Here is a 27,537-nt window from a genome sequence, read left to right as displayed (position 1 = left end):
CTCAGATTTCACCATAACAACCATATATATATTATAGATATTTTACATATTAAAATAGTCACATGCATTAACCATAAAAGGTTGCTTTTTAAAAATTAGTTTTCTTACTGGTCACCTATTTCTTATTGGTCTGAGCGAAAAGCCAAAGGTCAACCTCAGATACGCGCCATTTTGAAATGTTCTAGTAAAAGGATTTTTGTCCACTCCTTTGTCGGCTTGTACGTTTTCTTGTGTAGGTTTGATGGGACGCATTCGTGCTGAGATCTAAAACCAAGATGCCAGAGATACAACTGCAGAAAGTTGTGTCCTTCAGTAGTGAAGATAAGGTGAGTACGAATACCATGCTTGGAAGGATCACTTCCCTTGTTTGCAAAAATTATAGACAGCAAACTGGCATGTCAGGACAAGTTATGAGAATAATGAAGAAGCAGCTATCCATTCAACTCTAAGTCTAACCATGACTTAAATTATGATCAAGTTAACGATCTTATAGATGCCGTAGAATAGAATTATGCTGTTTTGTAATATAGAATTATGCTGTTTTGTAAGAATTAAATGCATTATTCATAAGGAATCATTTAACTGTTGATTGAATTGTTTTCCAATGAGACTATTTATGTAAAATTATAACTTGCGTGTTTATGTGAAATTAGGAATCCAAAATAAGAGCACTTTCTCGTACTAGTAGACCATCAGTAATGGTGGTGAATTAATACTACATGTAGGTAATTAGATCTCCACCTATCAAATTAGTTTTAAGTTTAACATTTGGTAGCCTCTACCAGGCTCCGCAAATGGCTGGAAAAATAGTAGAAATTGGCCAAATAGAGTGAATAGTATGCTAAGGGAGTCGGCTAGTGGCAAACGGTACCCCGGCAGCAGACTAACTCCTAGATCTTCCATGTTTTTCTGTCGATTTGGCCAATTTCTACTCTTTCCAGCGGCCTCTTGAGCCTGGTAGAGGCTTAACATTTGATATCATGTTGCTGTCACAATGACACCCTTATTTTCCATAGAATCACACTGCAGAGAACCTGCTGAAGTCAGAGACGTACAGGAAGTGGAAATGTGCAGCAGTCGGGGAGAAACAGGCCTCTGCTATCATACAGGTACGGTATCATTAGTCTCCAAGCAGATGTAAGGATCTGGCTCACTCTCCGCATTTTACGCCTTTTAAGCCCCTGTCCTAGACTACTAGTATGATTTTTTTAACGGTTTACTAGAAGGGGAACTGTTTAAGAATACACTATTTCTGGAATTCTGTTGAACGTAATTCCTGGACTGGCTCATGTACTAGTAATTCCTGCTCAAACTCGTCGAGTGTAATCAGTGCATTCTACATACATGTATAGCGTAACAATAGGCGCCTGAGTTTAGCTTAAACTTTAGAGCAAAGTGTGAAGATACCTGGGACTGGATTATACCATTATGGCGTTATAGGGAGTGACTAATTAACTCTTTTGTATTATTTTCACCACCATATCAAAAATTACCCTCAGATTTCACCATAACAACCATATATATATTATAGATATTTTACATATTAAAATAGTCACAAGCATTAACCATAAAAGGTGGCTTTTTAAAAATTAGTTTTCTTACTGGTCACCTATTTCTTATTGGTCTGAGCGAAAAGCCAAAGGTCAACCTCAGATACGCGCCATTTTGAAATGTTCTAGTAAAAGGATTTTTGTCCACTCCTTTGTCGGCTTGTACGTTTTCTTGTGTAGGTTTGATGGGACTCATTCGTGCTGAGATCTAAAACCAAGATGCCAGAGATTCAGGACTGGTTCATGTACTAGTAATTCCTGCTCAAACTCGTCGAGTGTAATCAGTGCATTCTACATACATGTATAGCGTAACAATAGGCGCCTGAGTTTAGCTTAAACTTTAGAGCAAAGCCAATCTGCCCAATTTACTACAAGTATAATGTAAATGTGTAGCCACTGCCTTCCTGAATTCAGCATAGAGCATTTACAGTATAAGAGTTAAACCTGAGTAAATGATATTAAATGTACCATTTAGTTTTGAATGTTTTGTTTCAGTTTGATGAGCCAGCCCAGATCCACTCTATTGACATTGGAAATGAGCACTCAGCATTTGTAGAGATCCTGGTGGGGAGGGCTTCAGCACAGACGGACCAAGACTACCAGGTATAATGTAATAAAATCTACTCATCTCAATAAGTGTGTTGTGTTCTTTTACATGTAGAGGTTTGACACCTGAAGCTCCCTTATACATGGGGCCACCGGCTTTACGTCACCAAGAGCTGAGGCTGCCCTTGGGATCAAACCCATCGCCCACAGATCCACAGAATTTGATCCTTTTCATTATGTCAAAGCAGTGGACCCACTTACGCCACAGGGACATGTCATGCATAGTATTGGTACATAAAGCCGGCAGCCCCGTGTATGAGAGAGCTTCGGGCGTAAGCCTCAAGCGTCAAACCTCTGCACGTAAAAGAACCCAACACACTTATCAAGAAAAGTAGGGGTGACCCGGTGTGCTTGGCTAAAAACGCGAGCCGTGGCGAAGCCACATTGCACTACCACTAGCTACTTGAAAAAGCATTATTCTTCACCTCAATTGAGGATGACTGCTTTACCTTTACGTTTACTATAATTATAAAGTGAAAAAATGTAAAATTTCTTCTTCCCCGGCCCAGGTTCTCCTAGTTGCCTCCTCCTTCATGTCCCCTGCGGAGAGTAAGCAGGGTAACAACCCCCACAGGGTACGGATGTTCGACAGGGAGAAACTCTCCAGCTCTGTCAAGGACCAGAAGTGGGACCGCGTCAAGATTGTGTGCACTCAGCCCTTCAACAAGGTAACCGTACTTCTAGATTGAGATATTTGTTTGTTTGATTGTTTGTTTCGCTTAACTGGTAAACCACATGTAGACGTAACATATGTAGACCACGTTTGTAAAGGTTAGACGTCCAGGTAAACAATATATAAAGAGACTTCAAACTCTACAACTGGATAAAATTTGGATTTCCAGTTGTAGAGTTTGAATTCTCTTTATACACATCATCATTGGTCGGCTGCAACGCAGGTGATACACAATCATGTAGACCAGTTTGGTACAGTAAATACAAGCTGCATAAGACTGCACTGTAAGGTTTGATCTACTCAAACCAGGATGGACCCCTACTGTTTTCAATAAGTGTTCTCTTGTACCTGCAGAATGTACAGTATGGACTGTCCTTCATCAAGTTTCACTCCCCTCCCTCTGGATCACCCCAGGCAAAGAAAACTGCTACTGTGAGTATGATTAACACTTCTGATCACTAAAATGTCCTGTGATCCTCTTGTAGTAACCTTGTCCTCAGCAAATCGTATTATACAATTGTCATGTACATGTTTGTGCTCAAATAAAGAACAACATTACATGGCTGTTACAGAGCAATTTGTTGCAAAGTTTGCTACTGTATATGGGCCATGGGTTTTCGTGTGGTGGCATCATTTTCTGACATAAAAAAATTGTGTGGAGACTGCATCAGTTCAGTGGATACAATAGTTCTGTTATGTACATGTAATTCACATCACTGCTCAGCTTCACATACAGGTGTCAGCTGTGTCCTCATAACTTAGCTACAGGTGTCACCTGTGTCTTCATGGCTCAGCTACAGGTGACACCTGTGTCTTCATAACTTACCTACAGGTGTCACCTGTGTCTTCATGGCTCAGCTACAGGTGTCACCTGTGTCTTCATAACTCAGCTACAGGTGTCACCTGTGTCTTCATAACTCAGCTACAGGTGTCACCTGTGTCTTCATGGCTCAGCTACAGGTGTCACCTGTGTCTTCATAACTCAGCTACAGGTGTCACCTGTGTCTTCATGGCTCAGCTACAGGTGTCACCTGTGTCTTCATACAATGTAGCTCAGCTACAGGTGTCACCTGTGTCTTGATGACTCAACCACAGGTGTCAGCTGTGTCTTCATAACTTAGCTACAGGTGTCACCTGTGTCTTCTGTTTCTGATAATCATTTTGATGATATCACCCTTTTTTTTAGCCCAAGAAGCTTGGCAAGTTTGCTTTGAAGGATGACGATGGTGATGAAGACAAGGTCACCATTGGCAGCTTTTTCTCGAAAAAGGGCAAAACTGAGCAAAAACCTCTAACGGGTAAGAATTCAGCAGTCATTAATTGATGTACCACAATATTCACAAGAAGTGGAGGAATAGAATGATGCATGTAGAATCTTAATCCTTTTGTAATTGTTGGATTGGAGTTGAATGGGTTGAATGGTATGTCAGACCACTTCTGATAGCACGCTAATCTGCCCATGTACTGTGTGATGTAGGTGCAGCAGCTGTGAGGGCTGCGTCGTCTGCAGTTGCCACGGCAACCACCACTTCCCCCCGACTGGCAGCAAAAATGACATCACCATCAAGTCAGGTAACAGTAATTGTTGTTGTTCATTTTGTAGTGCCTAGTGGCACTTACTGGCACTTATAAGTCAGCAAGTTTCTTTACTGTTTCTGTTTCAGGGTATATTTTTAGGTAGGTAGTTGCTAGCCCTCCCCCTTAAATGTGCTTAAGGCACCTCCTTGAATACGAGGTCCCCATTTTACGTCCCTTCCGAAAGACCGGTGCAGCCCCAACTGAGATGTCCTTCACATGATTGGACCGGGGTATCCCAAGTTACCAACTGATTGGAACCAGGAGCTCAACTGTGAGGCTGCTACGAGCTGAGCTGCAGGGACATCCCCCTCCCCCCTTGTCATACTTTTACTAATACCTGTCAAGTGTCACAATTTCAATAGAATCTTCCAAATTTAAGAAAAATCAGCCATTTTTACTTCCATGAAAACAGAGGATTTGTTTTTGGTTGGTGTATTTGTTTGTCTTGGTGTGTGTCTGTAGTTATTTGAATGTTGTAAATTCACAGGATGTGAGGCTGAAGATATCGATGGTGTTACAGGTGACTGGTAGGATAGGAGGGTTGGCAGGAAATGCATAGACAGAATTACAATTACAGACAGTAACAAGAAATTTACAATTACAATGATTAAAGAATGTACAAAAACAATAAATATTTCTTGCTCAATCAAGTGAAAGGAGTCTTTTCAAGGCAGTAATGTAGAAATCTAGCTTATTCTTGTAGATAATCTTTTCACTTCACAGAAGTACAGCATGTATTATTCAAACTTTCAAAGGTGTGGTCTCGAATGATATAATATTGGTTAAACTGCGGAATCTTAATTCTAATCCAAGTGTTTCATCCCCAGAGCACCAAGAGGAAGTTACCACGTGATGATGATGATGATGATGACAAACCTCCATTGAGAAAACACCAGTCAACATCCAGCAAGGGTGCATCACCTCCTCCTATGAAGAAAACAAAGTGTGAGTACTAAAAGGCTTTGTCTTTCCATTGTTACTGTCAAGTAGACTTCTTCATTTACATTTACCTACATGTTCCTTTGCTTTATTTTCCCTCTCTTAGTATTAGATTCCTTTATGCCATTCTTGTGTCTATGTAGCTGGTATAACTGCTCTTTGGCATACTGTAAATGCAGAAATGTTCGCGGTGGTTTTATGTTCATTTTTGTCCAATACTGTAGCCGTATGTGACTAAAGCACTGCCACGAAATTAAAACCACCTTGAACACTTCATTTTCCCCTTGATAGTGCGAAATAAAAACCATGTGAACTTAAATACATTTACAGTAACACATCAGCTTCGCAGGCACATGGTCTAGTTGCAGCTGGTTATATTACACTGAATAACCTGTCACATCTAAAATTTGCACATCTAGCTGTAAGCGTTGTTTAAAGCTATCTAATGAGGACGCCCATACTGTACTTAGTCATAGGAAAAAATCGTTTTTTGAACACCTCAATCTTTGAATGTGTAATACCATTATGACCTTAGTATTTCAAGACGTCATGAAGCATGCACGTGATTTCCTACATGTTGTACTTCAGCTGATGTGTCCATCAAACAACCCACAAATAAGGCCACTCCTAGCAAGACACCTCCCACAGCACACCCACAGAAGAGAAAGCCTGCAGCAAAGCCCAGGATGAAGGAAGAGGAAGAGGAGGAGAGAGATTTCGGCTCACTGATGGAGGATGTGGTGTTTGTGTTGAGCGGATACGTCAATCCGCAAAGGGCCGGCTTGAGAGGCAAGGCTATGGAGATGGGGGCTTCGTACAAGTCTGACTGGGACCCAACGTGCACCCATCTTGTGTAAGGATGATTTGAACATCCGCTTCTCATAATTGTTGACATGTGTCTCATTGGAGTCAAGACTGTTAGCCTATATGTAATGTAGATGACACCCTTTCTTGAAGTAAGTTTATTGCACATATGTAACATTTGAAATACAAACAATGTACACTGACTTCACTAAATCCACAATTGAAATTGAGATTAATGATCCTTACCATTTTCAAGATGTTTAACTTCACAATGCATTTAGATATTGCTACAGTGGCCATTCCCACTGGCTCTTGCTTTGACTTTTTTGACGGGTTTTATCCCCCCCCCCCTGGATTTTCTGTGCTAGGGTTTCTTCCCTAGCACCTATGTGCAGAGGTGTCTTCCCTGGGTTTCTGTGCAGGGTTTTCCTTACCTGTGGTTTCAATTTAACACAAACTGATAGATATATTCAGTATTACAAGATAGATTGCACCCATTGCATAACTTTAATATTTTGTACCTTCTCAAATGTAGGTTGATGGTTTGCACCATTGATGCAGCATCTATTGAATCTGTACGTAGTCTCAGTATTTCCAAATTGTGATGTCTGCCCCCTGCACCGCAGATGTGCCTTTACCAACACTCCCAAGTACCTACAGGTGCAGAAGAAGGGAGGGAAGATCGTCAGCCACAAGTGGATCGAACACTGCTACAAAAAGGGGGTACTTCTGTCCTGGAAAAGGTAGCTGATTTTGGCACACTTGTAATTATATTGTTCCTGTCATTAAGTCTATATTCATGATGTTAAGCAAATAGTTGCTTGTTGATAATTTATGATTGTAGATCTTGAAATATTTGTGATGGTTTTATTTTTGCTGCTTTTAGTACAATTACCTCTTACCACTACATTAATGTAGATCATGACATGTATACACCACAACACTGCTTTTTTGTATGTCTACCGTACTACCTTCTAAAGAATTGTTTCAACCAAACGCTTCAAACACCACAAAAACCTCTTCCCCTTCCTACTGCAAAATTAACTCTCTGCAAAATGAATTTACAGTATAATGAAATTAAACAATCCTTGTCAGTTGACATGCTAACATTTAACAGACAGAAAAAGATCTTCACCAAAAAATCCTGTAAACTTACTTACTTTTACTTGCTCACTTACTTACTTTTACTTGCTCACTTACTTACTTTTACTTGTTCACTTACTTACTTAAACTTTATCTTGTTCACTTACTTACTTTTACTTGTTCACTTACTTACTTAAACTTTATCTTGTTCACTTACTTACTTTTACTTGTTCACTTACTTACTTAAACTTTATCTTGTTCACTTACTTACTTTTACTTGTTCAGGTTCAGACTGGATGATGATTCCTCTTCATCGTCAGAGGAGGAAGATGACCCTCCACCCAAACCTAAACCCAAACCAAGAACCACCCCTGCCAAAGCAGCTGCTGCCAGTAGCTCCAAGGTGGGGGATTAATTTTGTCTTGTACTATCTCAGCTTAGGCCTCCTTTTCATGATCACTAAGCAACCATTGAGCAACCAAAACTGGATTTGTTTGATTTCATTACTGGAATATCATGTACAATGTAATAGTAATATCTAAAACACAACAAAATGCACAAAATGTTTAAAGAATCGTTCAATATGTAGGAAATTTCTTGAGAAATCTATAAAAATTTTCTGGGGTCGCTTAGCAGTTGCAGCCTCTAGGGGGCATTACGTGTAGCTTGTATGTCATCAGGCTGAAAACCTACATGTACAACAGCACTTCAAACATTCTGCAGTTTCTTGTAAATACTACTGGTAAGTTAAATTCTTCATTGCTGGTCTGCTTTTTCCTTGTACAGGGAGCCAGCCCGTCAAAGACCACCGTGGCTGCTAAACCGTCTCCAGCCAAGAAGGCCTCTCCTGCTAAAGCCATCAAGAAGGAGGAGGAGGAGGAGGATTACGGAGACAGCACAGATGTGGACAGTGATGCTGGGCCCTCACGTAGGTTCTTCCATCTTTAAGCTTGTGTGGTTAGCCATGGCATTGTGTTGGCGTAACGCGTTAACGGTCAGGGTGTTTGGCAGGCACAAAATGCAGAGGTCCTGGGTTCAAATCCTATGACATGCCACCGATCTTGTGCCCTTGGGAGATGCACTTTACACGACTTTCCTCACTACACCCAGGTGTAAAAATGGGTACTTGACTTTGCTTGGGGAGGTGAAAGGCGGTGGAAGGAGAGGGTTGGGCTCCGCCTTCCAATACCATACCCTACACAGTGGATAACAACCCACTGCCTCTATGGCCTCAAAAACGTCATGGGACTACCTTTTTGGCTGAAATTGTACATTCACTGTTTTGGTATGGATACTCAATATACATTCAAATAGTGCTTTTTAGCAGTGGTGTAACTAGTGTTGCCTAATGTTTCTTTACAGCAACGAAGAAAAGGAAAGTCCAGGATACCTCAGGAGACGATACAGAGGACGAGATCAGAAGGTCAGAGACTGGACTACTGTTCTTACCGTAAATCTTTTGTGGTGGTTTTGTTTTCAGTTTTCGCGGTGCATGCGCATAACCTGGCCACCGTTAATTCATGACAATTATAAAATGCGATTCCAATATATTACTATTTCACTACAGAACTGTTTCAATCACGACTCTAAAACACTGAAAACCTCCTTTTCCCTCATACCGTGTAACAAAAGCACTGCGAGGTAAAATTGATTTACAATACTTGTAAATATGCTTATTATAACAGTTTCCGTCTTAGTTTTTGGGTTTCTCTTCGTACAATGTAGATGCTAAACAATAGCTGTGGAAACATCAAGATCTTAGTCGATATTGAGTCATACCTTATATTATATAGGATACAGGAACAGAATAAGAAAGTAAAAGAGGAAGACCAGTATGCAGGATCCACAGATGAGGAACCAGAGCACGCCACACCCAAGAAGACCACACCCAAGAAGAGCCCTGCCAAAACTCCCCAGAAACAAACCCACGGAAATGGTGATGCTGACGACATGCCACTTCCTGACCTCCCAGACTTCTTTACTGGGAAGAATTTCTTCTTGTACGGGGATTTCCCTGCCTCCGAGAGGAGACTAGTGCTCAGATATATAACTGCCTTCAATGGGTAAGTGCTGTTGTACATTGAAATCTGTAACACCCACTTTCCACTAGAGACTGCGACTCCTGAGCTACCCCAAGTTGAAGGCTCGCTGAACAAATTTCATAAAGAAGAAATGTTTTCTTTTAAAGCATATTTCTACATCATGCATCATATTTCTACTATGAAATCAAGTGTCTCACAAATCTAATTTTGGTCACTGTACAGTTGCACAAGTGGAGGGGCCTAACATAGTAAAAATGGTCTACTGCTCATGTTTTGACTAGTCGATCTTGACTCTTGATTTGTCCAATACATGTACATGCATGGAATGGACTGTTTGTAGGTCTTATTTACTAGTACAGTGTTGCTTTTTAGATTGTATTTATTGCAGTTTTTGTTTCAATGGTTGTACGGTAATGTGTAATCATGTAATGTGCTCTGTGATATGTTATATGCGTGCTGCACAATACAATGTACCAGCAATGGCTACTTGTGTTCCACTTGTATTGTGGCAATCCAAATAACAAATCAAATGTTTTACATTCAAACCATTGTAATTTTGATATTCCAGGAGTATGGAAGACTACATGTGTGACAAAGTGACCCATGTCATCACTAATGAGGAATGGGATGACAACTTTGATGAGGTAGGAGAATCATAACTGATTACACTGTATTTCTTTGTTTGCTTTTCATACCCAGTCTGGCATCATGGCATAACACCTAGGTTTGTATTGAAGAGTACTCGCTGCATATCCGAACAGATTTATTTGATTCACTTGCACCGGGATGGACCCCTACACTTTTCAATAAGTGCAGTGGGTTCTTCAAACACAGGACGTCCATTTTAAGTCCTATCCGAGGGATGTCTCTAAGCGAAGCTAGGTGCTCATTTACACTCGAGCTGAGTATTAGTAAGGAAATTGATGTTAAGTGCCTTTCCCAAGGGCACAACATCAGTACCTTTTGGTTCCGAGTCAACGTTCCTAACCACAAGGCCAGTGTTTTTCAGCACATGACAAGTCTGAAAATCAGATGTGTCACATTTATATTTCATAATGATCTGATCATTTTATTTGTCCTCCACAGGCTCTGTCTGACAATTGCGACTTGACGTTTGTCCGGCCCCAGTGGGTGTACAAGTGCAGTGAGAAGGGAAAGATGGTGCCCCATCAGCCGTACATTGTCGTTCCAAAGGCCTGATCCCATAACATCATAAGGCACACTTTGATAGGGCATTTTTTTTCTAGAAAGACAACCTTGATGCACAAAATTGCCATGTTTGTAATGCTGTAAATGCAGAAATGTTTGCGGGGATTTAATTTCGCTGTAAGAAGAAAATGGAGTGTTCGCGGTGGTTTTGAGTTAGCGTTTGAAATGCACTAGTCACACAAGGTTTTAAGTATGGGGTAAAGAGTTCACAGCATAAACTGTGAACATAATCCGCCGCGCACATCTCTGCATTTACAGTATCTTCTTGCCTTGGGAGTCTGAAAGAAGAACAGATATTACTCCTGTGTACAACACTGCTTGTGGGTTTGTTTGTACATGTATTGCATATATCTGGTAAACTGCCTCATGGCATAACACACCAGGTTTGTACTGGACAGTTTGTACATATCCTGACAGATTTACAAAAATATTTCATCCACTGAAACCGGGAAGGACCCCTACTCTTATCGCTGTGTCAGGTACATGTATTCTCCTGCTGTTGTGCTGTTGTACCAATAGCTAATAAGATGTTTTTAGTGTTTAAGATTTTAAGATGAAAACTTGACATGATACATAATTGTATACACTTGTAACAAAAAAGGTAGACCTTGGGTTTGGATCATGTCCAGGACATAAATAAAGAACTTATAATCATACATTTTTGTAAATTGTGCCATTATGTAGGTATTCAGTTATCTAACAAAATGGTTCATATATCATCGATATCAAGATACGGAAAATAATGTTCCAAAGGAAAGAAGACAGCCCAAACCACTGATGAAAATATTGCCACATTCCCTGTTACAAATCAACAGAATCATGAACATCAACTTCTTCACTATAAGCAGATGTTGTGAGACAAGGTTCCGGTTTTAATCTTCAATTTTCACTATACTCTAGCACTTTGAGTATGGTATGTAATGCTAGACAAATGTATGAGTGAGGTTAGTGTATGAAACCTTGTACATGTACATATTTTTTTACAGGGATTCTTAAACTTGAAAGTGAGATTAGACATTTTTTAGTCCTCGTAGTAATAGACTTGTACTTACAATGTACATGTTTTTCACACTTAGGTAACTGTATAGATATTGTTTGGCATGAGAAGTGCTCAATGCAATGCTTTCAAATACATGATTTTCACTTATATAGCAAGACATGTTCTCAGTCTAGGGAATAAAGAGTTGAAGATTTGATATTGCAAAGTCTCTTTCTTACAGTCATGTACAATAGAGTAATGTCTGCAATATTCTGGACCTCTAGGTGGACATGAGAATCTATCAGTGGTTTAAGTTTAAGAAGTTAGCAGTTAACAAGTAAGAACATGATTCAAAAGATAAGTCTGGGTATAGAATATTAAGATATTAATGGAATGTCACCTTTTATTTCAAAACAAATTTATGAAAATGATTGTTTCTTTTTTACTCTGCAATGCTCTCCAAAATGATTTATTTCTTTTTTTTAAAACTGTATTGGTCCAACAAAAGTACTTTGAAATTCACATAATTAAGTACAACAAATGAATCTCATACAAATGTAAGTGCATAGTTGTCGTGTCACTGACAGCAAGTGAATACTGAACACTGGACTGGAAAGTTCTGATGTAAATCACTATTGGCAGCCTTACAAAAGGAACCTATGGTGTATATGTATCAAAATATCTATAAGAACGTAACACTACAATCTACTTCCATAACTAGTCTCTACAACAAAGACGTAACAAAAGGTCTTTTGATGGTGTGACAACTGCCATCTACAGAGCTGTATCAGGCATGCTGATTGGCAGGAGTGCCATCTACAGAGCTGTATCGGGCATGTTGATTGGCAGGAGTGCCATCTACAGAGCTGTATCGGGCATGTTGATTGGCAGGAGTGACAACTGCCATCTACAGAGCTGTATCGGGCATGTTGATTGGCAGGAGTGACATCTACAGGGCTGTATCGGGCATGTTGATTGGCAGGAGTGCCATCTACAGAGCCGTATCGGGCATGTTGATTGGCAGGAGTGCCGGTGCTTTACTGATGACGGCCGTCATTTTCCTCTTGATCCGCACAAACAATCGCTTGAACTCCAACCCGTCTCCCTGTGTGAACAAGGAAAACAGGAATGAAATATTTGCATGAAAGCTCATCTGTGTTGGTAGCTAACATAGCAGAACTTTGTTCCAACACAAGAATTAGTTGATTTTTTACTTTCTTACTGCAGTCTTCCTCAGAATTTGTGTGACCAAATAACAATTACGTGACCTTTTAGACACATGACATTAGCGATTTGTTGTAAGTACCAGGAATAAGATACTGTAAATGCATTTAAGTTTGGAGTGGTTTTGTGTTGACTGAAATATCAACGGTAGAACACTAAATTTTGGTAATCAGGTCTGACCTTGGAGAGCCTGAAGTCCACCAGTCTGTACCCGTTCATGTCATACAGGAACACTTTGAAGATGAGCTGGGACCCTCGTTTGTCTGTCGTGCTCACGGAAATCTGTAACAGACATCGTTGAAACTAGTTAAAAGAATGCATGGCACTGTTGACGGGTGGTGAACAAATTGTATAATTATAGTACATTGATAGACAATTTCATCAATACCCAACTCTGATGAAGAAGAAAAGATAAACCAAAGCTACAACAGTTGGCCTGGATTCCAAAAGTCTGACTTGACGTTATGGGTGCAAAAAGCTATAAAGTACAGTCATGTAACCAGGGCTGTCTCCAGCTTTAAATTCTTTTTCCATCCCACTCACTGTTTGGAAGCCCATTTTGTTGATTTTCATTGTTAAATCTGTCATTTTTAGCTAACAATAATATATTTTCATCAGTTTCATGTCATGAGGTTCAAATTTTTTGGATGGATTGGGTGAAATTTTGTCCGTCCCAACAAATTTCAGTCCCGGGACAGAGGGAACAGGTCCTGAAGACAGCCCTGTTGGGAACATAGGAATCTTTGGAAACACATTTCACAGTCCATGCTGTAGGTAGAGTTTCTGCACCTGGTTAGGATGGACTTTCTTCCAGGAGAGGCCCAGCTTATCCACCACCACCTTCAGCTCAGCTAGGGCCTTCTCTGTCTCACACTTGGTCACAAACCGAGTCATCCTCTTCACAAGGCGCTGCAGGGGAGTCTGGACAAATACAGCGGGATAAATACAATCAAAACTTGTTGAAAAGTCAGGAAGAATGAAAGGTAGGCAACAGAAAAGATGGGAAGATGATATCAGAGAATGGACAGGCATGATACTAAGAAAACCAAGAAGGTTGGAGAAAACTGGTTGACAGATCTTTTGAGGTGTCCACACGGTCAAATAGTTTGACTGAGATGACATTAGAAAACTTGTCCAGTGGCATAGATTGAATGAAATGAGTATTATCTTTCATTGCTGGATGTCTAATCTTCACAAACTGACAAATACACCAGTTTGTACAAAAGAATCATGACCTTGATGAAAACTCGACTGGCGTCCATGTCTATTTCTTACTGTCATTTGAGCATGCTTCCTCAGTAGATGTATCAATATGAGACAGATGGACAGCTCTAGCACCACGTCTCATCAGGAGTATTAGGGACTCCTGATGAGACGTGGTGCTAGAGCTGTCCATCTGTCTCATGTTCTCACTTTTAAACATTCTTTATTCTTTATGTTTATTCTTTATACTTTTAAACATTAACTTGTTAAAGCCACATACAGACTTTTCACCCCCTATTTTGGGTGAGGACCCCCAAAACGTCCATTTAACCCCAAATCCAGTTGGCAATGGAAAAAGCTTGATCTCGTCAGGCTAGCCTATTTCTGACCTGTGATGACTGCGAAGCCTGCGTCTGACTGGCCAGGAACATGTCGTCGGGCGCGGCGGGCTGGGAGAAACTCACGGCGCACACCAGCTCCTCCATGGACGACTGGCTCAGCTCCGATGACGACGTGTTCTCCGGCCGAAGCTCCGGCTGGGAGCTGGAGTAGCGCTCGCTCGAGTCATACCTGTAGAAAACAAAAGGGGGAAGGAAGGTTTTTTTTATTATTTTTTTTATTTTTTTGTTCGGCTGCGTACAATGTACAAGAGCGAAGGAAGGTTTTCCTTAAGTTTGCTCTTGCTGTTAATTGTCATTTAGAGCTTTGGCAACCAATTGGAAACCATCCTTAAAGTAGTTAATCCATAGTTGATTCAAGCACGGACATTGAACTTCTTACAATGCACAGTTTCAACTATCTTTTTATACATCTATTACAGTGTACTGTTAGTTCATTTATTTTTTGCGGTAAAAGAAGAAAGAAATATTTTTTTGTCTTTTAGTAAGCAGTTGAAACAATTCAATATTACAGCAGTAGTAAATTGGAAATGCATATTCACAATAAAAAATAAAACTACCGCAAACGTTTCAAGCTTTGCAGTAATATGGCACATTAGGTCATGTTGATTTGATTATATGGATGACATCCTCTGGGAACCCCAAAACTAATATGTGCCAGTGAAAAAAAAAATTTGGTAAAATAAAAGTTGCCTTCATTCCCAGTGGTCATCAGGAAGGTTGAACGAATGACTTAACACAGTATGGTATACCAGATAATAGATTCTTCATTTTTGTTCTTCTTCTTTAACTTTGGAATTGACTCTGGCATTCTACGACATTAGTATCTGTTTTTCGAAATATTTTTTTCAATTCACAGCATATATTTTCTCAATTTGCAGCTGCTTTGTATGATTTACAGTATGGCTGAAAACCTTTTTTGTTTTTAAACTGACAAAAAGTGATGCACATACGGATGTCGTCCATATAATTGAATCAACATGGCCTTATACCTCGCCATGGGGGGAGACAGATCTATCCCCGAGCAGATCCTCTTGCTGAAGGGTCCAGCGGGGGAGGTCGTGGGGGAAGCTGACAGCAGTCGACCTGTAATACGTCAAGGCAAGATTAACGAGAGATCTGTCTGGGTGCCATGCATTATGTACACAAAGCGTTCGGCGCTCAAATCATCCGGTGCATGATTACTGGGAGGCGCTGCCCCAGAAATGACTGTTAGGCGAGATCTGTCTTCATTACTGGGATCGGGTTGTACTGTGATGCGTGGGGTTCAGGTGTGAAGGATTCAGCTTAATCACACATATCAATTTCCAGAGATAAAAACTTGGGGATTTTGGACTTAAGCTTTGGCACTACAGAGTGTCATCAATCAAAGGGCTCAGGGCTCGAAATAGTTGGTGCATATTATGCACTTTTGTGCACCCAAAATTGAACCTGTGCACTTAATACTTTTTACTGTGTGTGCACCGGTGCATCTACATTGTGTAACGTTGGGTAACATAAATTCGCGGGGTACTTAAATTCGGGATTTTTCGAAAACGGCGTATTTAGGGATATGTGCTAAATGCAAAATCAGTTATAACGCCAGCAATGCAAAGCAGATAGACTAACGTATTCAGAACACTGGCTGAAAAGCTTCGATAACCATGCATTAGAAGTTGGCGACGTCAAAAACTCTCCGTCCCTTATTGACAGAGTCTGGGGGCTTTGTGGGAGAATCACCCAGCACGGTTGTTCGCTGGTTTATAAGACAAATGTCACATCTCCTGCCTGCTAAACACAATTATTTATAAGACAACTTATTACAATCTCTTTTGCTAACCTGCAACTGGATTCTAAGTGTGATCAATCATCAAAACTCCTCTCTGTTGCTACAACCTACGGCACATGTATTTTCCCGCCGCCATATTGTTAACCAGAATCCTGTTGTCAAGCAGACGACAAAGGTTTGTGAGGAACAATTTTTTGTCTAAATGGTGCGTGTGATAGTGGACTGAGGAAGATATTTTCCTCAAAGTTTGCTCCTAACACAACAAGGAACACATGGACATAGTAGTATTACCATTGCTACGGCATCCAGCTAACTTTCCATGAATAATGTAACGTTACACGTTGCCCGATGATGACGATGGGCCGACTTTGAGTGAAGTTCTACCGACTCAACACACGGGTTGTTCCCGAACTGGCCTGATGTGTGCGGTACGGCCGTTTTTTCGTGTATTTTTTTTACTTGGACACGTCTATATCCATAGCACTCTCCTCAAGCCAAGGATGGAACGAATAGCTGCTGTATAAAATGTGATTAGCGGTAAGATATTCAAGACGAATCTTCTCTCCCGAATTAATGTCCCCCCCTGTCCGACAGCACCGTTATTGTGCGTGCGGCGGACGGTAGTTTCAAGTTGAAGTATTATGGTGTCAGCACGACTAGAGACAAAATCTACCATATATATGATTAGTGCAAAGATAGTACATGATACTGACAGAATTATAGAAAAAAAGGATGGTTTATTGTTCTGCTAGATTGATTTCAGTCAACCATTATCGGAAAAATCCCGAATTTATGTTACCCAACGTTACATGTGTAAACTGTAAAGGTACTAATTTTATACAGACTATTCTCAGCATTTCAGTGACAGAAGAAGTAATACAACTGTAAAAATGTTGAAGATAGCTACGGAATTTCAGATTCAAACTCTGAAGAGAGGCAATGTAACATTTTGCTTAACTTCCATTTTGATTCTATGTTGTGCACCCTAAATCATTTCTGTGCACCTAAATTTTTAGTTTAGGTGCACCTATTTCCAAAAATGAATTTCGAGCCCTGATTGCTTAAAACCTCCTGGGGCATAAGCATAAGTAAGCAATAGTATTAGTTAACTCTCAAATGTTCATCACAGCCCCTAAAGTTTAGTTCATGAGCTACAGTCTTTAACAGTTTGGATCTGTGAGTATCTCTGCCGTTGACCTTCCTGACACAGTATTCATCATGCTTACTTACCTTTCGACTTTGAGAAAGTCTTGCAGTACCACCTGTCCTTCTTAATCTGTGCTATGGTCCATCTCTTCCCCGGCTTGTCTTCTAAAATCTTTTTCAAAAGTGCTGTGGGAGTAGAAAAAATCAAGCATTTCTATTACATTTATTCAAGCAGGTTCCCTATAACCTCTTTGATTTATCAGATCACTATTGCTTAATGTACAAGAGATAGTGTGATAAGGCTGTTGAAAGGGTCTACAGATATCATTGTTACATGTATTTCTTTTGGGAGAAGGCAACATTATATGTTTTCAAGTTTGTTGTTTAAAGCTACGTATTGTAGAGTTTTGGCGCCAAAACTAAGTTTCAACAAAGTCATAATTTTTCACATTTCCAGTCCTGGTAAACAACACGAAAGCAAGCCATGCAAAGTCCTCTAGTTTTTGGTAGCCTATCGAAAACTCCCGAGCCAAGACAATATGGCCGACAACTCAAGTGGCTGTGGAAAACGTGCATATTTCAAGATGTTCTTAAGACACAACATCACATTCATACACTGTGAATATCGCTGTGTAGTGTGATAAGGTAGATTTAACTTGTGATGTAGATAAATGACTTTGTTTTAATGTTCTGACTGGTCAAATCATACAATACGTACGTTTAACTGGCCATAATCATTTTACATGCACACATAAATGTAATTTTAAGACATAGGCAAAGCTTGTTGGAGTTGTATATTTAGATTGTGATGTTTATACTTATTGGTTCAGCCCCCTTACCTAGAGGTACTGTGTCTATCTTGTTCCATGGTGTCAGCTGGTACTTCTTGTCTAGCCAATCACAGTACTCCCTGCATGTGTATGTGGGCTCATCCCAGGGTAGCTCTGTGGTGAGAACATATTACTCTCATCTCCCAAATAAACATACCCCCCGGAATAAACATACCCCCCGGACAAATCTTCAAAATCTAATAAACGTACCCCCCGGAATAAACATACCCCCTGGAAAATGACCAAATTGACACAAAAACTGTGTCCATGCTAGTGATGCTACTAATCTGTCCTCGGGAAAGGAGATGATAAGCAGGTAGGTTCTTTTTATTCGTTTATGCCTAATTTACTTATTGAGATTTACCACATTTGTGGAAAGATTGACATAACAGGTGACTATCACGTTTTCTTGGAAATTGAAGCAAGTGATCAAGGAAAATTGTATAAAGTGACATCATCAAACACAAGTAATTGCCAAACTTCTCAGTTCCCTTCACACCTTCAGAGTCTACTCTTTTTTTCAGATATGTATCAACATCTAGAACTTGAACAGAAAATTACAATATCCTGATTATGTGCTCAGTGAAAGTATTACTTATTTGTAAAAGCCATACAGAAAAGGAGGAACTTGCCATTTATTGTGTCATGCATTGCATATAGAACAAAATCACATTATTATATATTGTTAAGGATACTATCATATATTGTCCTTGGTTCAGTGTTGTTGCATTCCAAATAATTTCAAATCCAAAATATCACCATTGTATGTAGAAAAAAACTTTCATTTTGAGAGACTAAATTGTCAACAAATTTGTTAATTAGATGCCTCAGGCCTGTACAATGTTGCAACATGGAGGTTTGGTGGCAACAAACCACAGGGTTCTCATGTTACACATCAAAGGGCCTGTGAAAGGGTGAGCCAGACAGTAGCCATGGTAGCGGCACCAACACAGTAAGGGGCGGGGCTTACACCCAAAATTCTTGGAAAGCCTCGGCACTCTCTCTGTAGGGGAGTGATCTTTTTAAAAGTATTTTTATGTGACAATAACGGTGACTAGATTGCAATCTTATTTTGTGTACAAACTTTACTATGGAAACTTATTATTGTTAAATTGTCATGCACATTTTCGACTGAGGTAAATGAGTTTTATTTATAAATTAAAAAAAGTTTCCCCTTCTTCGAGGTGAGCTCTTCCTTGCATGAGAAACATTCCCACGGACTACTAGTATCAGTATCACTGCCGTGCGTCTTTACTGTGGCGATTTTCGAGGGACTAAATGTACACGTTCGTGGTACCGTAGGATTGAAATGTTCTAGTATATTTTCAAAGTGATTATACAGTTTCTAATGCTAAGACACAATTTTTACAAGGTGTTGTTTGTAGCTTTTCAAAGTTTTTGGGAAAGGCTGTATTTTAACCTCCTTGATCTCACGTGAGTAATCTTACATGTGTACTTGAAACATTGTGTACCGCTGGCATATAACGTTACATGTAATTTGTTTTCTGATCAGCGTGCTTTGGTTTACGATCTAAACAGAGACTATCAAAGTTGTTTATATGAAAAATACGTTTCAAAACTTCAGTGTACCGTCTTATTTTCTCCTAATAACAACGTTACTTTGTAGCGAGATCGACCGATACGTTAAGTACCGCCAGGGTTTCACAAATGCCGGGTCATTGTATTGGCGGGGAAATCCACATCATTTGGTCGAAAAATAGCGATTTAGGAGCAAAAATATCGGGGAAATATGGAAAAAAAACTAAACTTTCGACATAAGGGGGATCTCTGGTAAGCAAAGCCCCAATGGATTTTCAAAAAAATCAATAAACGTACCGTCCAAAATAAGAACGTACTGGGTGGATTTTGAGGCTGAAAAAAATAAACGTACCGGTACGTTTATTTGGGAGATGAGAGTAGTTCGGTGAAGGAACATTCTAAAACTGCTTATACCTGAATAGCGCTCTAAAAAGGGTAAGGCACAGGTAGCCCCATGGCCTTTTTGTGGAAGTTGTTGTGGCAGTGGGCATGCGCACTGTGTCTAGGGCATCTATCTACTGCATTAATTTTACCACCCTAACCATCTTTCCCAAGGGACTTAAAATGGCGGTCCCGTTTTCAAGGTGTCTTGAGCACATATGTATACCCTGCTACTGAAACAGCAAGAAACTTAGTAACACTAGTAGGCACACCAAGGGTCTGAATTAAGGAACAAACAAAACCTCCATGCCATCCTTAAGGACCTTGTGGGGTCGTGTGGCGTAACGGCAACGTGTTTGGCTCAGAACCCAGAGGTCCCAGGTTCAAATCTGATCTTGTGCCCTTGGGAAAGGCACTTAACACGACTTTCCTCACTTCACTCAGGTGAAAGTGAGTACCTAGCTGAGGTTAGGGACGTCCCTCGGGTAGGACGTTAAATGGACGTCCCGTGTTTGGGAAGAGCCACACCCCACGCATGTTAAAGAACCCACCACACCTTTCGAAAAAGAGTAGGGGCATGCCCCGGTGTGAGATGCTCCAGTCCTTACAGCCTGCTTTGAACTGATACATGCCAGTAATTGCTGATTTCTCAGCAGATGAACATACATGGTCACGTAGAAGAAGAATGTATGAGACAAATGAAGGACAGAGTCACCTCCTGCCATCATGGCCACCAGGACTATCCCACATGACCAGATGTCGGCAGGCTCCGCCCTGTACTCCTCCTTCCTCATGACCTCGGGCGCCACATACGGCGGAGTGCCGCAGCACTTGTTCATCTTCCTCTCCTTCCCCTGGTGGCGAAACACAGTCGAAAGCCCGAAGTCCGAAATCTTCAGATTATCTGCAAAACATGCAAAGGGCTTTCACTAATAATCACGACCATGCGTTCCAACACCTGTTGCATTTTTCTGAATACATGTACAAATCAGCCCATTATATTCGGAAATCTTCAGATTATCTGCAAAATGTACAGACAAAAGGCCTTCAATAATAATCACGACCAACTTTTCCAAGACTTATACGTGAATTTTTTCAGCCCAGTATCAAAGTCCAAAATCTTCAGAAAATCTAAAAATGTAGAAAAAAAGTTTTTTGCATACGTACAATCGTACATCGAAAGCTAAACAGCCTACACCTGACATCAGCATCATAGGAGACAACCATTATAATTAGAAATGTTACAAAAATATTAAGCTTAGCAAAAATTCACATGCTGTGAATCTTAAAATGTATTATTTTTTGCAGTTTTCACAGTGACCTCTACTCCATGAATTCATGACAAAGCGAATATGTGTTTTTCGATATATTACTACGGCATTGCTTCATTTGCAAACTTGAAATACCACAAAAAGTTCGCCTTATACTTACCGCTGTCATCCAACAGGAGGTTTTCAGGCTTAATGTCCCTGTGTGCCACTCCCTTGGTATGTAGGTATTCCTGTCAACATATATTGGTAAAAAGTTTTACTAAGTTTTACATTCAATTCAATATTTGTTAGATTGTTGTACCGGTAGTGTCAACTGTGATTGAAATGATTGGGTCTATCAGACATGTCAGCCTAAAGCCAGCTCCTACCAAACAAGATCTATTTCCGCCAATAAATCAAGACCACGGCATGCCCAGGAGCAATGATATGAAAACCAGAAGTTCTGCTGCAGTAACAAAGTCAGCAACCAGGAGGCCCAAAATTGACATTGACCTCGGCATCCACATCTACCGACATACCAATTATCACCATCCATCCAAAGGTTCTTAAGATATTGTGCCAGATACTTCTCTCTCTCTCGCTCTCTCTCTTGGTTCTCCCGTCGTTACGGCGAATGAGGTTCCCTCCCACCACGCCCCCTAGCGCCTGCATACTGTCCTGACAGCCAAATACACGCACACACACAAATACACACACACACACAAATACACACACACACAAATACACACACAGGCAAACACACACACACACAAATACACACACACACACACACACACACACACAGACAGACAGACGGGTCCAAAACTATACCTCTCATTTTCATGCCCAAGAAGACATTGTCACATTTGTAACTTCTCCCTTCACTTTGCCCTTTAGGAAATGTCAGTACATGTACACTTCACTTCATAGTGTGTTAAAAGTGATTCATCATAGTAATCGGGTTGTGACCCAGCATCCTGCTAAACTGCTGCAAGTAATGACTCGTTTCTTTGATTTTATTAGAATTGCTACAGACTGAGTGCAATACACGTGGGACACAGGCAGCTATTGCTGGTGTCGTTACCCACACACATAATATACCCGTTTTTACACTTGGGTGGAGTGAGGAAAGTCATGTAAAGTGCCTTTTTCCCAAGGGCACAAGATCGTTGGCGTCAGGGGATTAGAAATATCAAGACAGTCCATCCAGGCCTTCTTGATTAATGGTTTATAGAGACACCGACAGACAGACAGACAAATAGACACCAAGAACGCTCCCGCTGAAAACATTACCTCCATTCTTCATGGAGGCAATTAAGAAGCAGAAGAAGAAGAAAACAACAAAGCTGTGATTGCACTTTGGAACTATCCACACTAAAAGGTTTGTAGAATTACAGTAACTCTTCTATTATTACAAAACATCATTCAGTAAAATACGTCTTTACATTGCAAGTCATTATGTCACACTGTCTGCCACTGCCATATTCAGTGATACATTCAAACTTTAAAAGGTGTATTGTCAAAGTGCCATGTTGGCTAAATGCCACATGTGCTGTATGTGGTGAGATCCATGTGTGGAATACAAATTGATGACCTTGCTCCCCCATCTAAAGCATGTCTGATCCTGCACCAGGTATGTGTCTGTTATCATCAGGGCGAGAAGGATGCCACACTGACATTGTCAGGCAGACAAGGGAAGGTTCATTAACACTCAGGGATCGAAATTCATTTTTGGAAACAGGTGCACTGGTGCACCCAACCAAGAAAATTGGGTGCACAGAAAGAATTTTGGGTGAACCACATAGAATAAAGCTGAATGTCAGCAAAACATATTTAAGTTTAACGCTCTTAAGAACTTCAATCTGTAATTTTATAGCTTACTTCAAAATTTCAAACAAGTAATACAACAAAAGTTATATTCCTTTTTCAGATACTCGAATTTCAAGAATGTTTTGTATACCACAGTGTACATCTATCCTATAGCCTACAAAAATATCTAGGTGCACTGGTGCACCCGTGTAGTAAAAAATTTGGTGCACAGCTCCAATTTTGGGTGCATACAGGTGCACATGCACCCAGTATTTCGAGCCCTGACACTGCAGGATTGCCTTTTAGCTAGGATAATAGACAGAACGTTCAAAATCTGGGGAGACCAGACTTTTTTAACGGGCTCTATGGATTCACAATTACCCTGTAGATTTGTGTGTCAATCAATTGACATACTTTAAATCCATTTAATATTGCAGTTGGTAATTTTAGCGGTTGGGGAAAGGGAGTAGTTCACTGCATTTAATTCAAATGCTGTAAACAAACATCACGGTCTCAAATGTTAGTGTTCAAACATTTGCAATGATGAAATTTTAGCGATTGACTAGTGACAGCTCAAGTTAAGCTAAAATTAAGTTACCATATAACAAACAAAGAATTACAGGACTTAATTTCTCAGTGTCTGGTATGAGGAAAAAACAACAGTGGCAGTGTGTGTGGGAGGAGGGGGGGGGGGCACATCTACACGTGTATGTAAGTACCACGGAAACAGGGTGTCCCCTGGGTGTCCCCTGCAAAAGGAGGGCATCTAAATTCTTTCTTTTCTTAGTACACAGGGCTTCCAGAAGACACCCTTCTAGCTAATACTGTAATTCACTTTAACTTCACGGTAGCAAAATTTCACGGTGTAAGAAAAATTGACATTTTGACTGAAATTTAACTGCACGGTGGCAGCAAGTGATTTACAGAACCGATGTGTAAAGGAGTCATAAATAAGAACAACAGGTTTTTCACGGTGATAAGTTCATGGTACAGAGGTGACCGGGAAAACAGTGAACATAAAGTTACAGTGAAAGAAACAAGATTTACAGTGGCCTGCTGCAGGCAATCAGGGCTTGAAATTCATTCATGAGAATAGGTGCACCTAACCTAAAACTTGCACAGAAAAAACTTTGGGTGTACAACATTTAAAAAAAGTAGAATGTCAGCAAAACGAAGATACTGTACAGCATAATTCTTGTCCATTGTTGCAGGCAGAAGCTGTAAGTCAGTGTGAAGCACTCAATGTTGGCATGCACAGTGCAAAAGAACACAGCTTCAGTGTACAATAGTACCTTTATATAATGTAACCTAGACAAATATATTGGTGCATCGGTGCACCTACAGTCAAAAATATGGTGAGCAGCTGCAATTTCTGGTGCACAAAAGTTGAAATTTTTGGTGCACAAAAGTGCATTTTGAGCATTAAGGAATGGTTAAGTGAATGTGACATACCACTCCTGTGATCAGCTGTCTGAAGTACCTCTGTGCCTGAGACTGTGCCATTCCCTGATCAGGCTCTGAAAACAAAGAGGTTGTGTTAGTTGTGTTTTGTTTTACAGGATATGATGATCTAATAGAAGCTTTCTGAACAAGACATGCTCGTGATTCAGTAATACAAGACCTTCAAGAGACCCAACAAATATATTGTCTTAAATGTATATTAAGAAAAATTAAGAAAATTGTCATTCTAACATTAGACAGATGTCTTCAAAGGAAATTTGTATCTTACAGCATCTTCTTTTTTACGTTCTGACCGATAGTAGTTTGTAGTGTTTCAAGCAGTCTTAAGGTTTAGTCTCAATATAAACAAGAAATAGAACACACAAACCTATTCTGTCAAACAACTCTCCGCCACTGGCGTACTCCAAAAAGAGGTAGTTGAGAGTGCCGTCCTTGCGATGGCCGTAAAACCTGATGATGTGACTGTTGTTCATCATCTTGTGTATACACAACTGTGGGGGGGTGGAAGGTAACAATGCATTTATCATTCAGTGAATCCCGAGTATCTACTAATCCGGTTCACGGCTTGAGCTATGCACGCTTGAGGTCAAAGGGGAAGGCCCCTAACTTGTAAACAGTTCAGTTCTTTTGACAAATATTTCAACGCTCAACTCAGTATTATCAAAAGCCCATACCAAATATCTGTAGAGTAAATCTTGTTACAAAGACAATTTCCATGATGCAGTTAACATCTGTTCTGTGTGTTCTGATAAAAGATATACATGTAACGTTAGTGTGAAATACAAAATGATTGGCATGCGATTGATTATTCATATTCATATTCCATCAAGCAAAAAGGGGTAGAGGTGGATATACTACTCAAATTTGTTTTTGTATTTTACTCGTACTGTTACTAGACTATCACCATTTTTCTGTTCAAAAAAGGCATACAAATGGTTCCAGTCCACACCTCTTTCCTGATATTTTCTGATGCTCCGTTGACTTTGTCTCCATCTAGAATCTTGACAGCCACAGCCTCCTCAGTCACCCTGTTCACGGCCAGCTTCACTCTGTCAGGAGACAAGACTCCATGATTGACACAAAAGGCAAGAATGTGTAGACAAACTACGGCGGCTATAGGGAAAATATTTGCCGGGGTTTCATTTGCAGGCTCCTAGGATGGCAGATTGGACCCTCTCTCCGTAGCCGACTCCCTTAGCATACTACTATTTGGCCAATATTTTCTACTATTTTCCCAGCCATCCGGCCGCGGGGCCTGGTAGAGGTTAAAGAATGTGTAGGTATATCCTAACATGTGATGTAGTCAACATATCATTAACCTTCTCCCTGCTGCTTTTAAACCCTGTATCCAATCAACCTCCTTGATTCAATAAAAATGTGGTGCCAAATAGGATACCTTGAGACAAACAACAGAGTGGCAAACTTTGCAAACGTTGCATGATGTAAATAATTGAAGTTTTCAAAAAACAAACACAATATTCCACGCGACCCGGTTAGAATTAAATCACTAACGTTATGTCATCACTAACGTTAAGTAGTTAACGTTAACAATATGTAACGTTATACTGCCAGAAGACACATTATTTGTAACTCACTCTCCGTATGCTCCCTCGCCCAAGGTTTGCACGAAGTCCCAGCCATCCACGAAGGGGGTCGTTTCGGCCATTTTTGTCGGGACAGTTCGAAACTTGCTGCTTTTGACGAAGACTTCCACCGGATTCTCTCGCACACAAGCACCTGTAGCAAGCGTTTATAAACGCCCTTTGTTATCTCAACTATAATTTTGGTATCAAAACTTGCTAACAACGCTTGTAGGATCACAAAACGGGCGTCGATACCGCCCAGAAAACTGCCACCATTCCTCCCCTTCTTCTGCAGTTTTCGTAGCTGGCGCCACCTGAGGTCACTTCCGGTTGACCCTTTACCAAAAGCGCGGGAAAACTCAACAACAACATCTCCACTTCCGGGTTCAGAGACGGTGTACATCGCACAAACTCTAGTATACTTCTGTGGTCTTCTGTGTATTCCAAGCTTTATTACACTGTCCCTTTTATTTCTGACGTGATTAGACGGTTTGTTATAGAAAACCTCACATCGTGTGGCGCAATGGTGTTTGATTTGCCCAAGAATCAAGAGGTTCCGGGTTCAAACCCCAGACATCGCGGTCCCGATGTTGTGCCCTTGGGAAAGGCACTTAACACAAATTTCCTTGACTCCACTCAGGTGAACATGAGTACATTTAGCTTTTATCGAAAGCTCATTGGTCTAGGGACGATCCTCGGATAGGAGTCCTATATTCCGTCGTTAGGTGGAGGTCCGGTTTTTTTCGACAGCCACACTGTCGCTGAGCCACCATGCACACATCGCCGCGATGTAACCTTAAAACACAGAGCTGTGCTTGGAGTCCTCAGCCTATTAAATCAGGTTTAGCACATAGTACTTTAATGAAGATTCTGTCTCCATCATTGTTGGTAAGCACCTAAATATTTTGCCTGTAGATTGTTACCCCAAATCAATAAGTGACATTAAGATCCGGCAGGTAAATATGTTATATACCTGTAGATGATGATGATATGTATTTCATGTAGCAAATAGAAAAAGATATTTGTACAAAAAACTGAATATTCGTGACTGGTATACGTCAGTTATGCGAGGCCCTATCCAGATTTTGCATGATTTGCTTCTTTTTTCAATAATGACCGTGGTATTTAATCCTTTAATCTTCTTCTGGGCTGAAGCAGAGGTGAAAACTATGAAGAAGATACCATCAATAACATTTAACGTTGGGTAACATAAATTCGCCATTTTTCCGATAATGGTTGACTGAAATCAATCTCGGCAGAACAATAAACCATCCTTTTTTCTATTATTCTGTCAGTATCATGTACTATCTTTGCACTAATCATATATATGGTAGATTTTGTCTCTAGTCGTAACCATAATATTTCAACTTGAAACTAACGTCCGCCGCACGCACAATGACGGTGTTGTCGGACGGGTGTGAACATTATTTCGGGAGAGAAGATTCGTCTTGAATATCTTACCGCTAATTACATTTCATACAG

General features: G+C 40.4%; 2 protein-coding genes across 2 annotated transcripts; one reads left to right on the top strand and one right to left on the bottom strand.

Annotated features, from left to right (window-relative positions):
- Positions 1-147: 147 nt before the first annotated feature.
- On the top strand, positions 148-11,680 carry LOC136434148 (DNA repair protein XRCC1-like). Its single transcript, XM_066426915.1, has 16 exons — positions 148-326; positions 1,017-1,109; positions 2,046-2,153; positions 2,666-2,824; positions 3,184-3,261; positions 4,016-4,127; positions 4,295-4,401; positions 5,235-5,352; positions 5,935-6,199; positions 6,777-6,893; positions 7,519-7,636; positions 8,020-8,161; positions 8,596-8,656; positions 9,027-9,296; positions 9,844-9,919; positions 10,362-11,680. The coding sequence occupies exons 1-16, from the start codon at positions 276-278 to the stop codon at positions 10,473-10,475; spliced, it is 1,989 nt and encodes a 662-aa protein (XP_066283012.1). The 5' UTR covers positions 148-275; the 3' UTR covers positions 10,476-11,680.
- Positions 11,265-26,371, bottom strand: LOC136432456 (serine/threonine-protein kinase Chk1-like). The gene is made up of 13 exons (XM_066423763.1): positions 26,068-26,371; positions 25,422-25,521; positions 24,840-24,963; positions 24,464-24,528; positions 21,384-21,453; positions 20,668-20,856; positions 18,042-18,146; positions 17,287-17,388; positions 15,281-15,374; positions 14,280-14,460; positions 13,477-13,608; positions 12,868-12,969; positions 11,265-12,568 (listed from the first exon to the last, which is right to left on the bottom strand). The coding sequence occupies exons 1-13, from the start codon at positions 26,136-26,138 to the stop codon at positions 12,455-12,457; spliced, it is 1,449 nt and encodes a 482-aa protein (XP_066279860.1). The 5' UTR covers positions 26,139-26,371; the 3' UTR covers positions 11,265-12,454.
- Positions 26,372-27,537: the final 1,166 nt, after the last annotated feature.

This window comes from Branchiostoma lanceolatum, chromosome 4, assembly GCF_035083965.1.
Source record: "Branchiostoma lanceolatum isolate klBraLanc5 chromosome 4, klBraLanc5.hap2, whole genome shotgun sequence".
NCBI classification, from domain to species: domain Eukaryota; kingdom Metazoa; phylum Chordata; class Leptocardii; order Amphioxiformes; family Branchiostomatidae; genus Branchiostoma; species Branchiostoma lanceolatum.
Note: the sequence above shows the minus strand (reverse complement) of the source record. Positions and strands in the feature narration are given on the sequence as shown.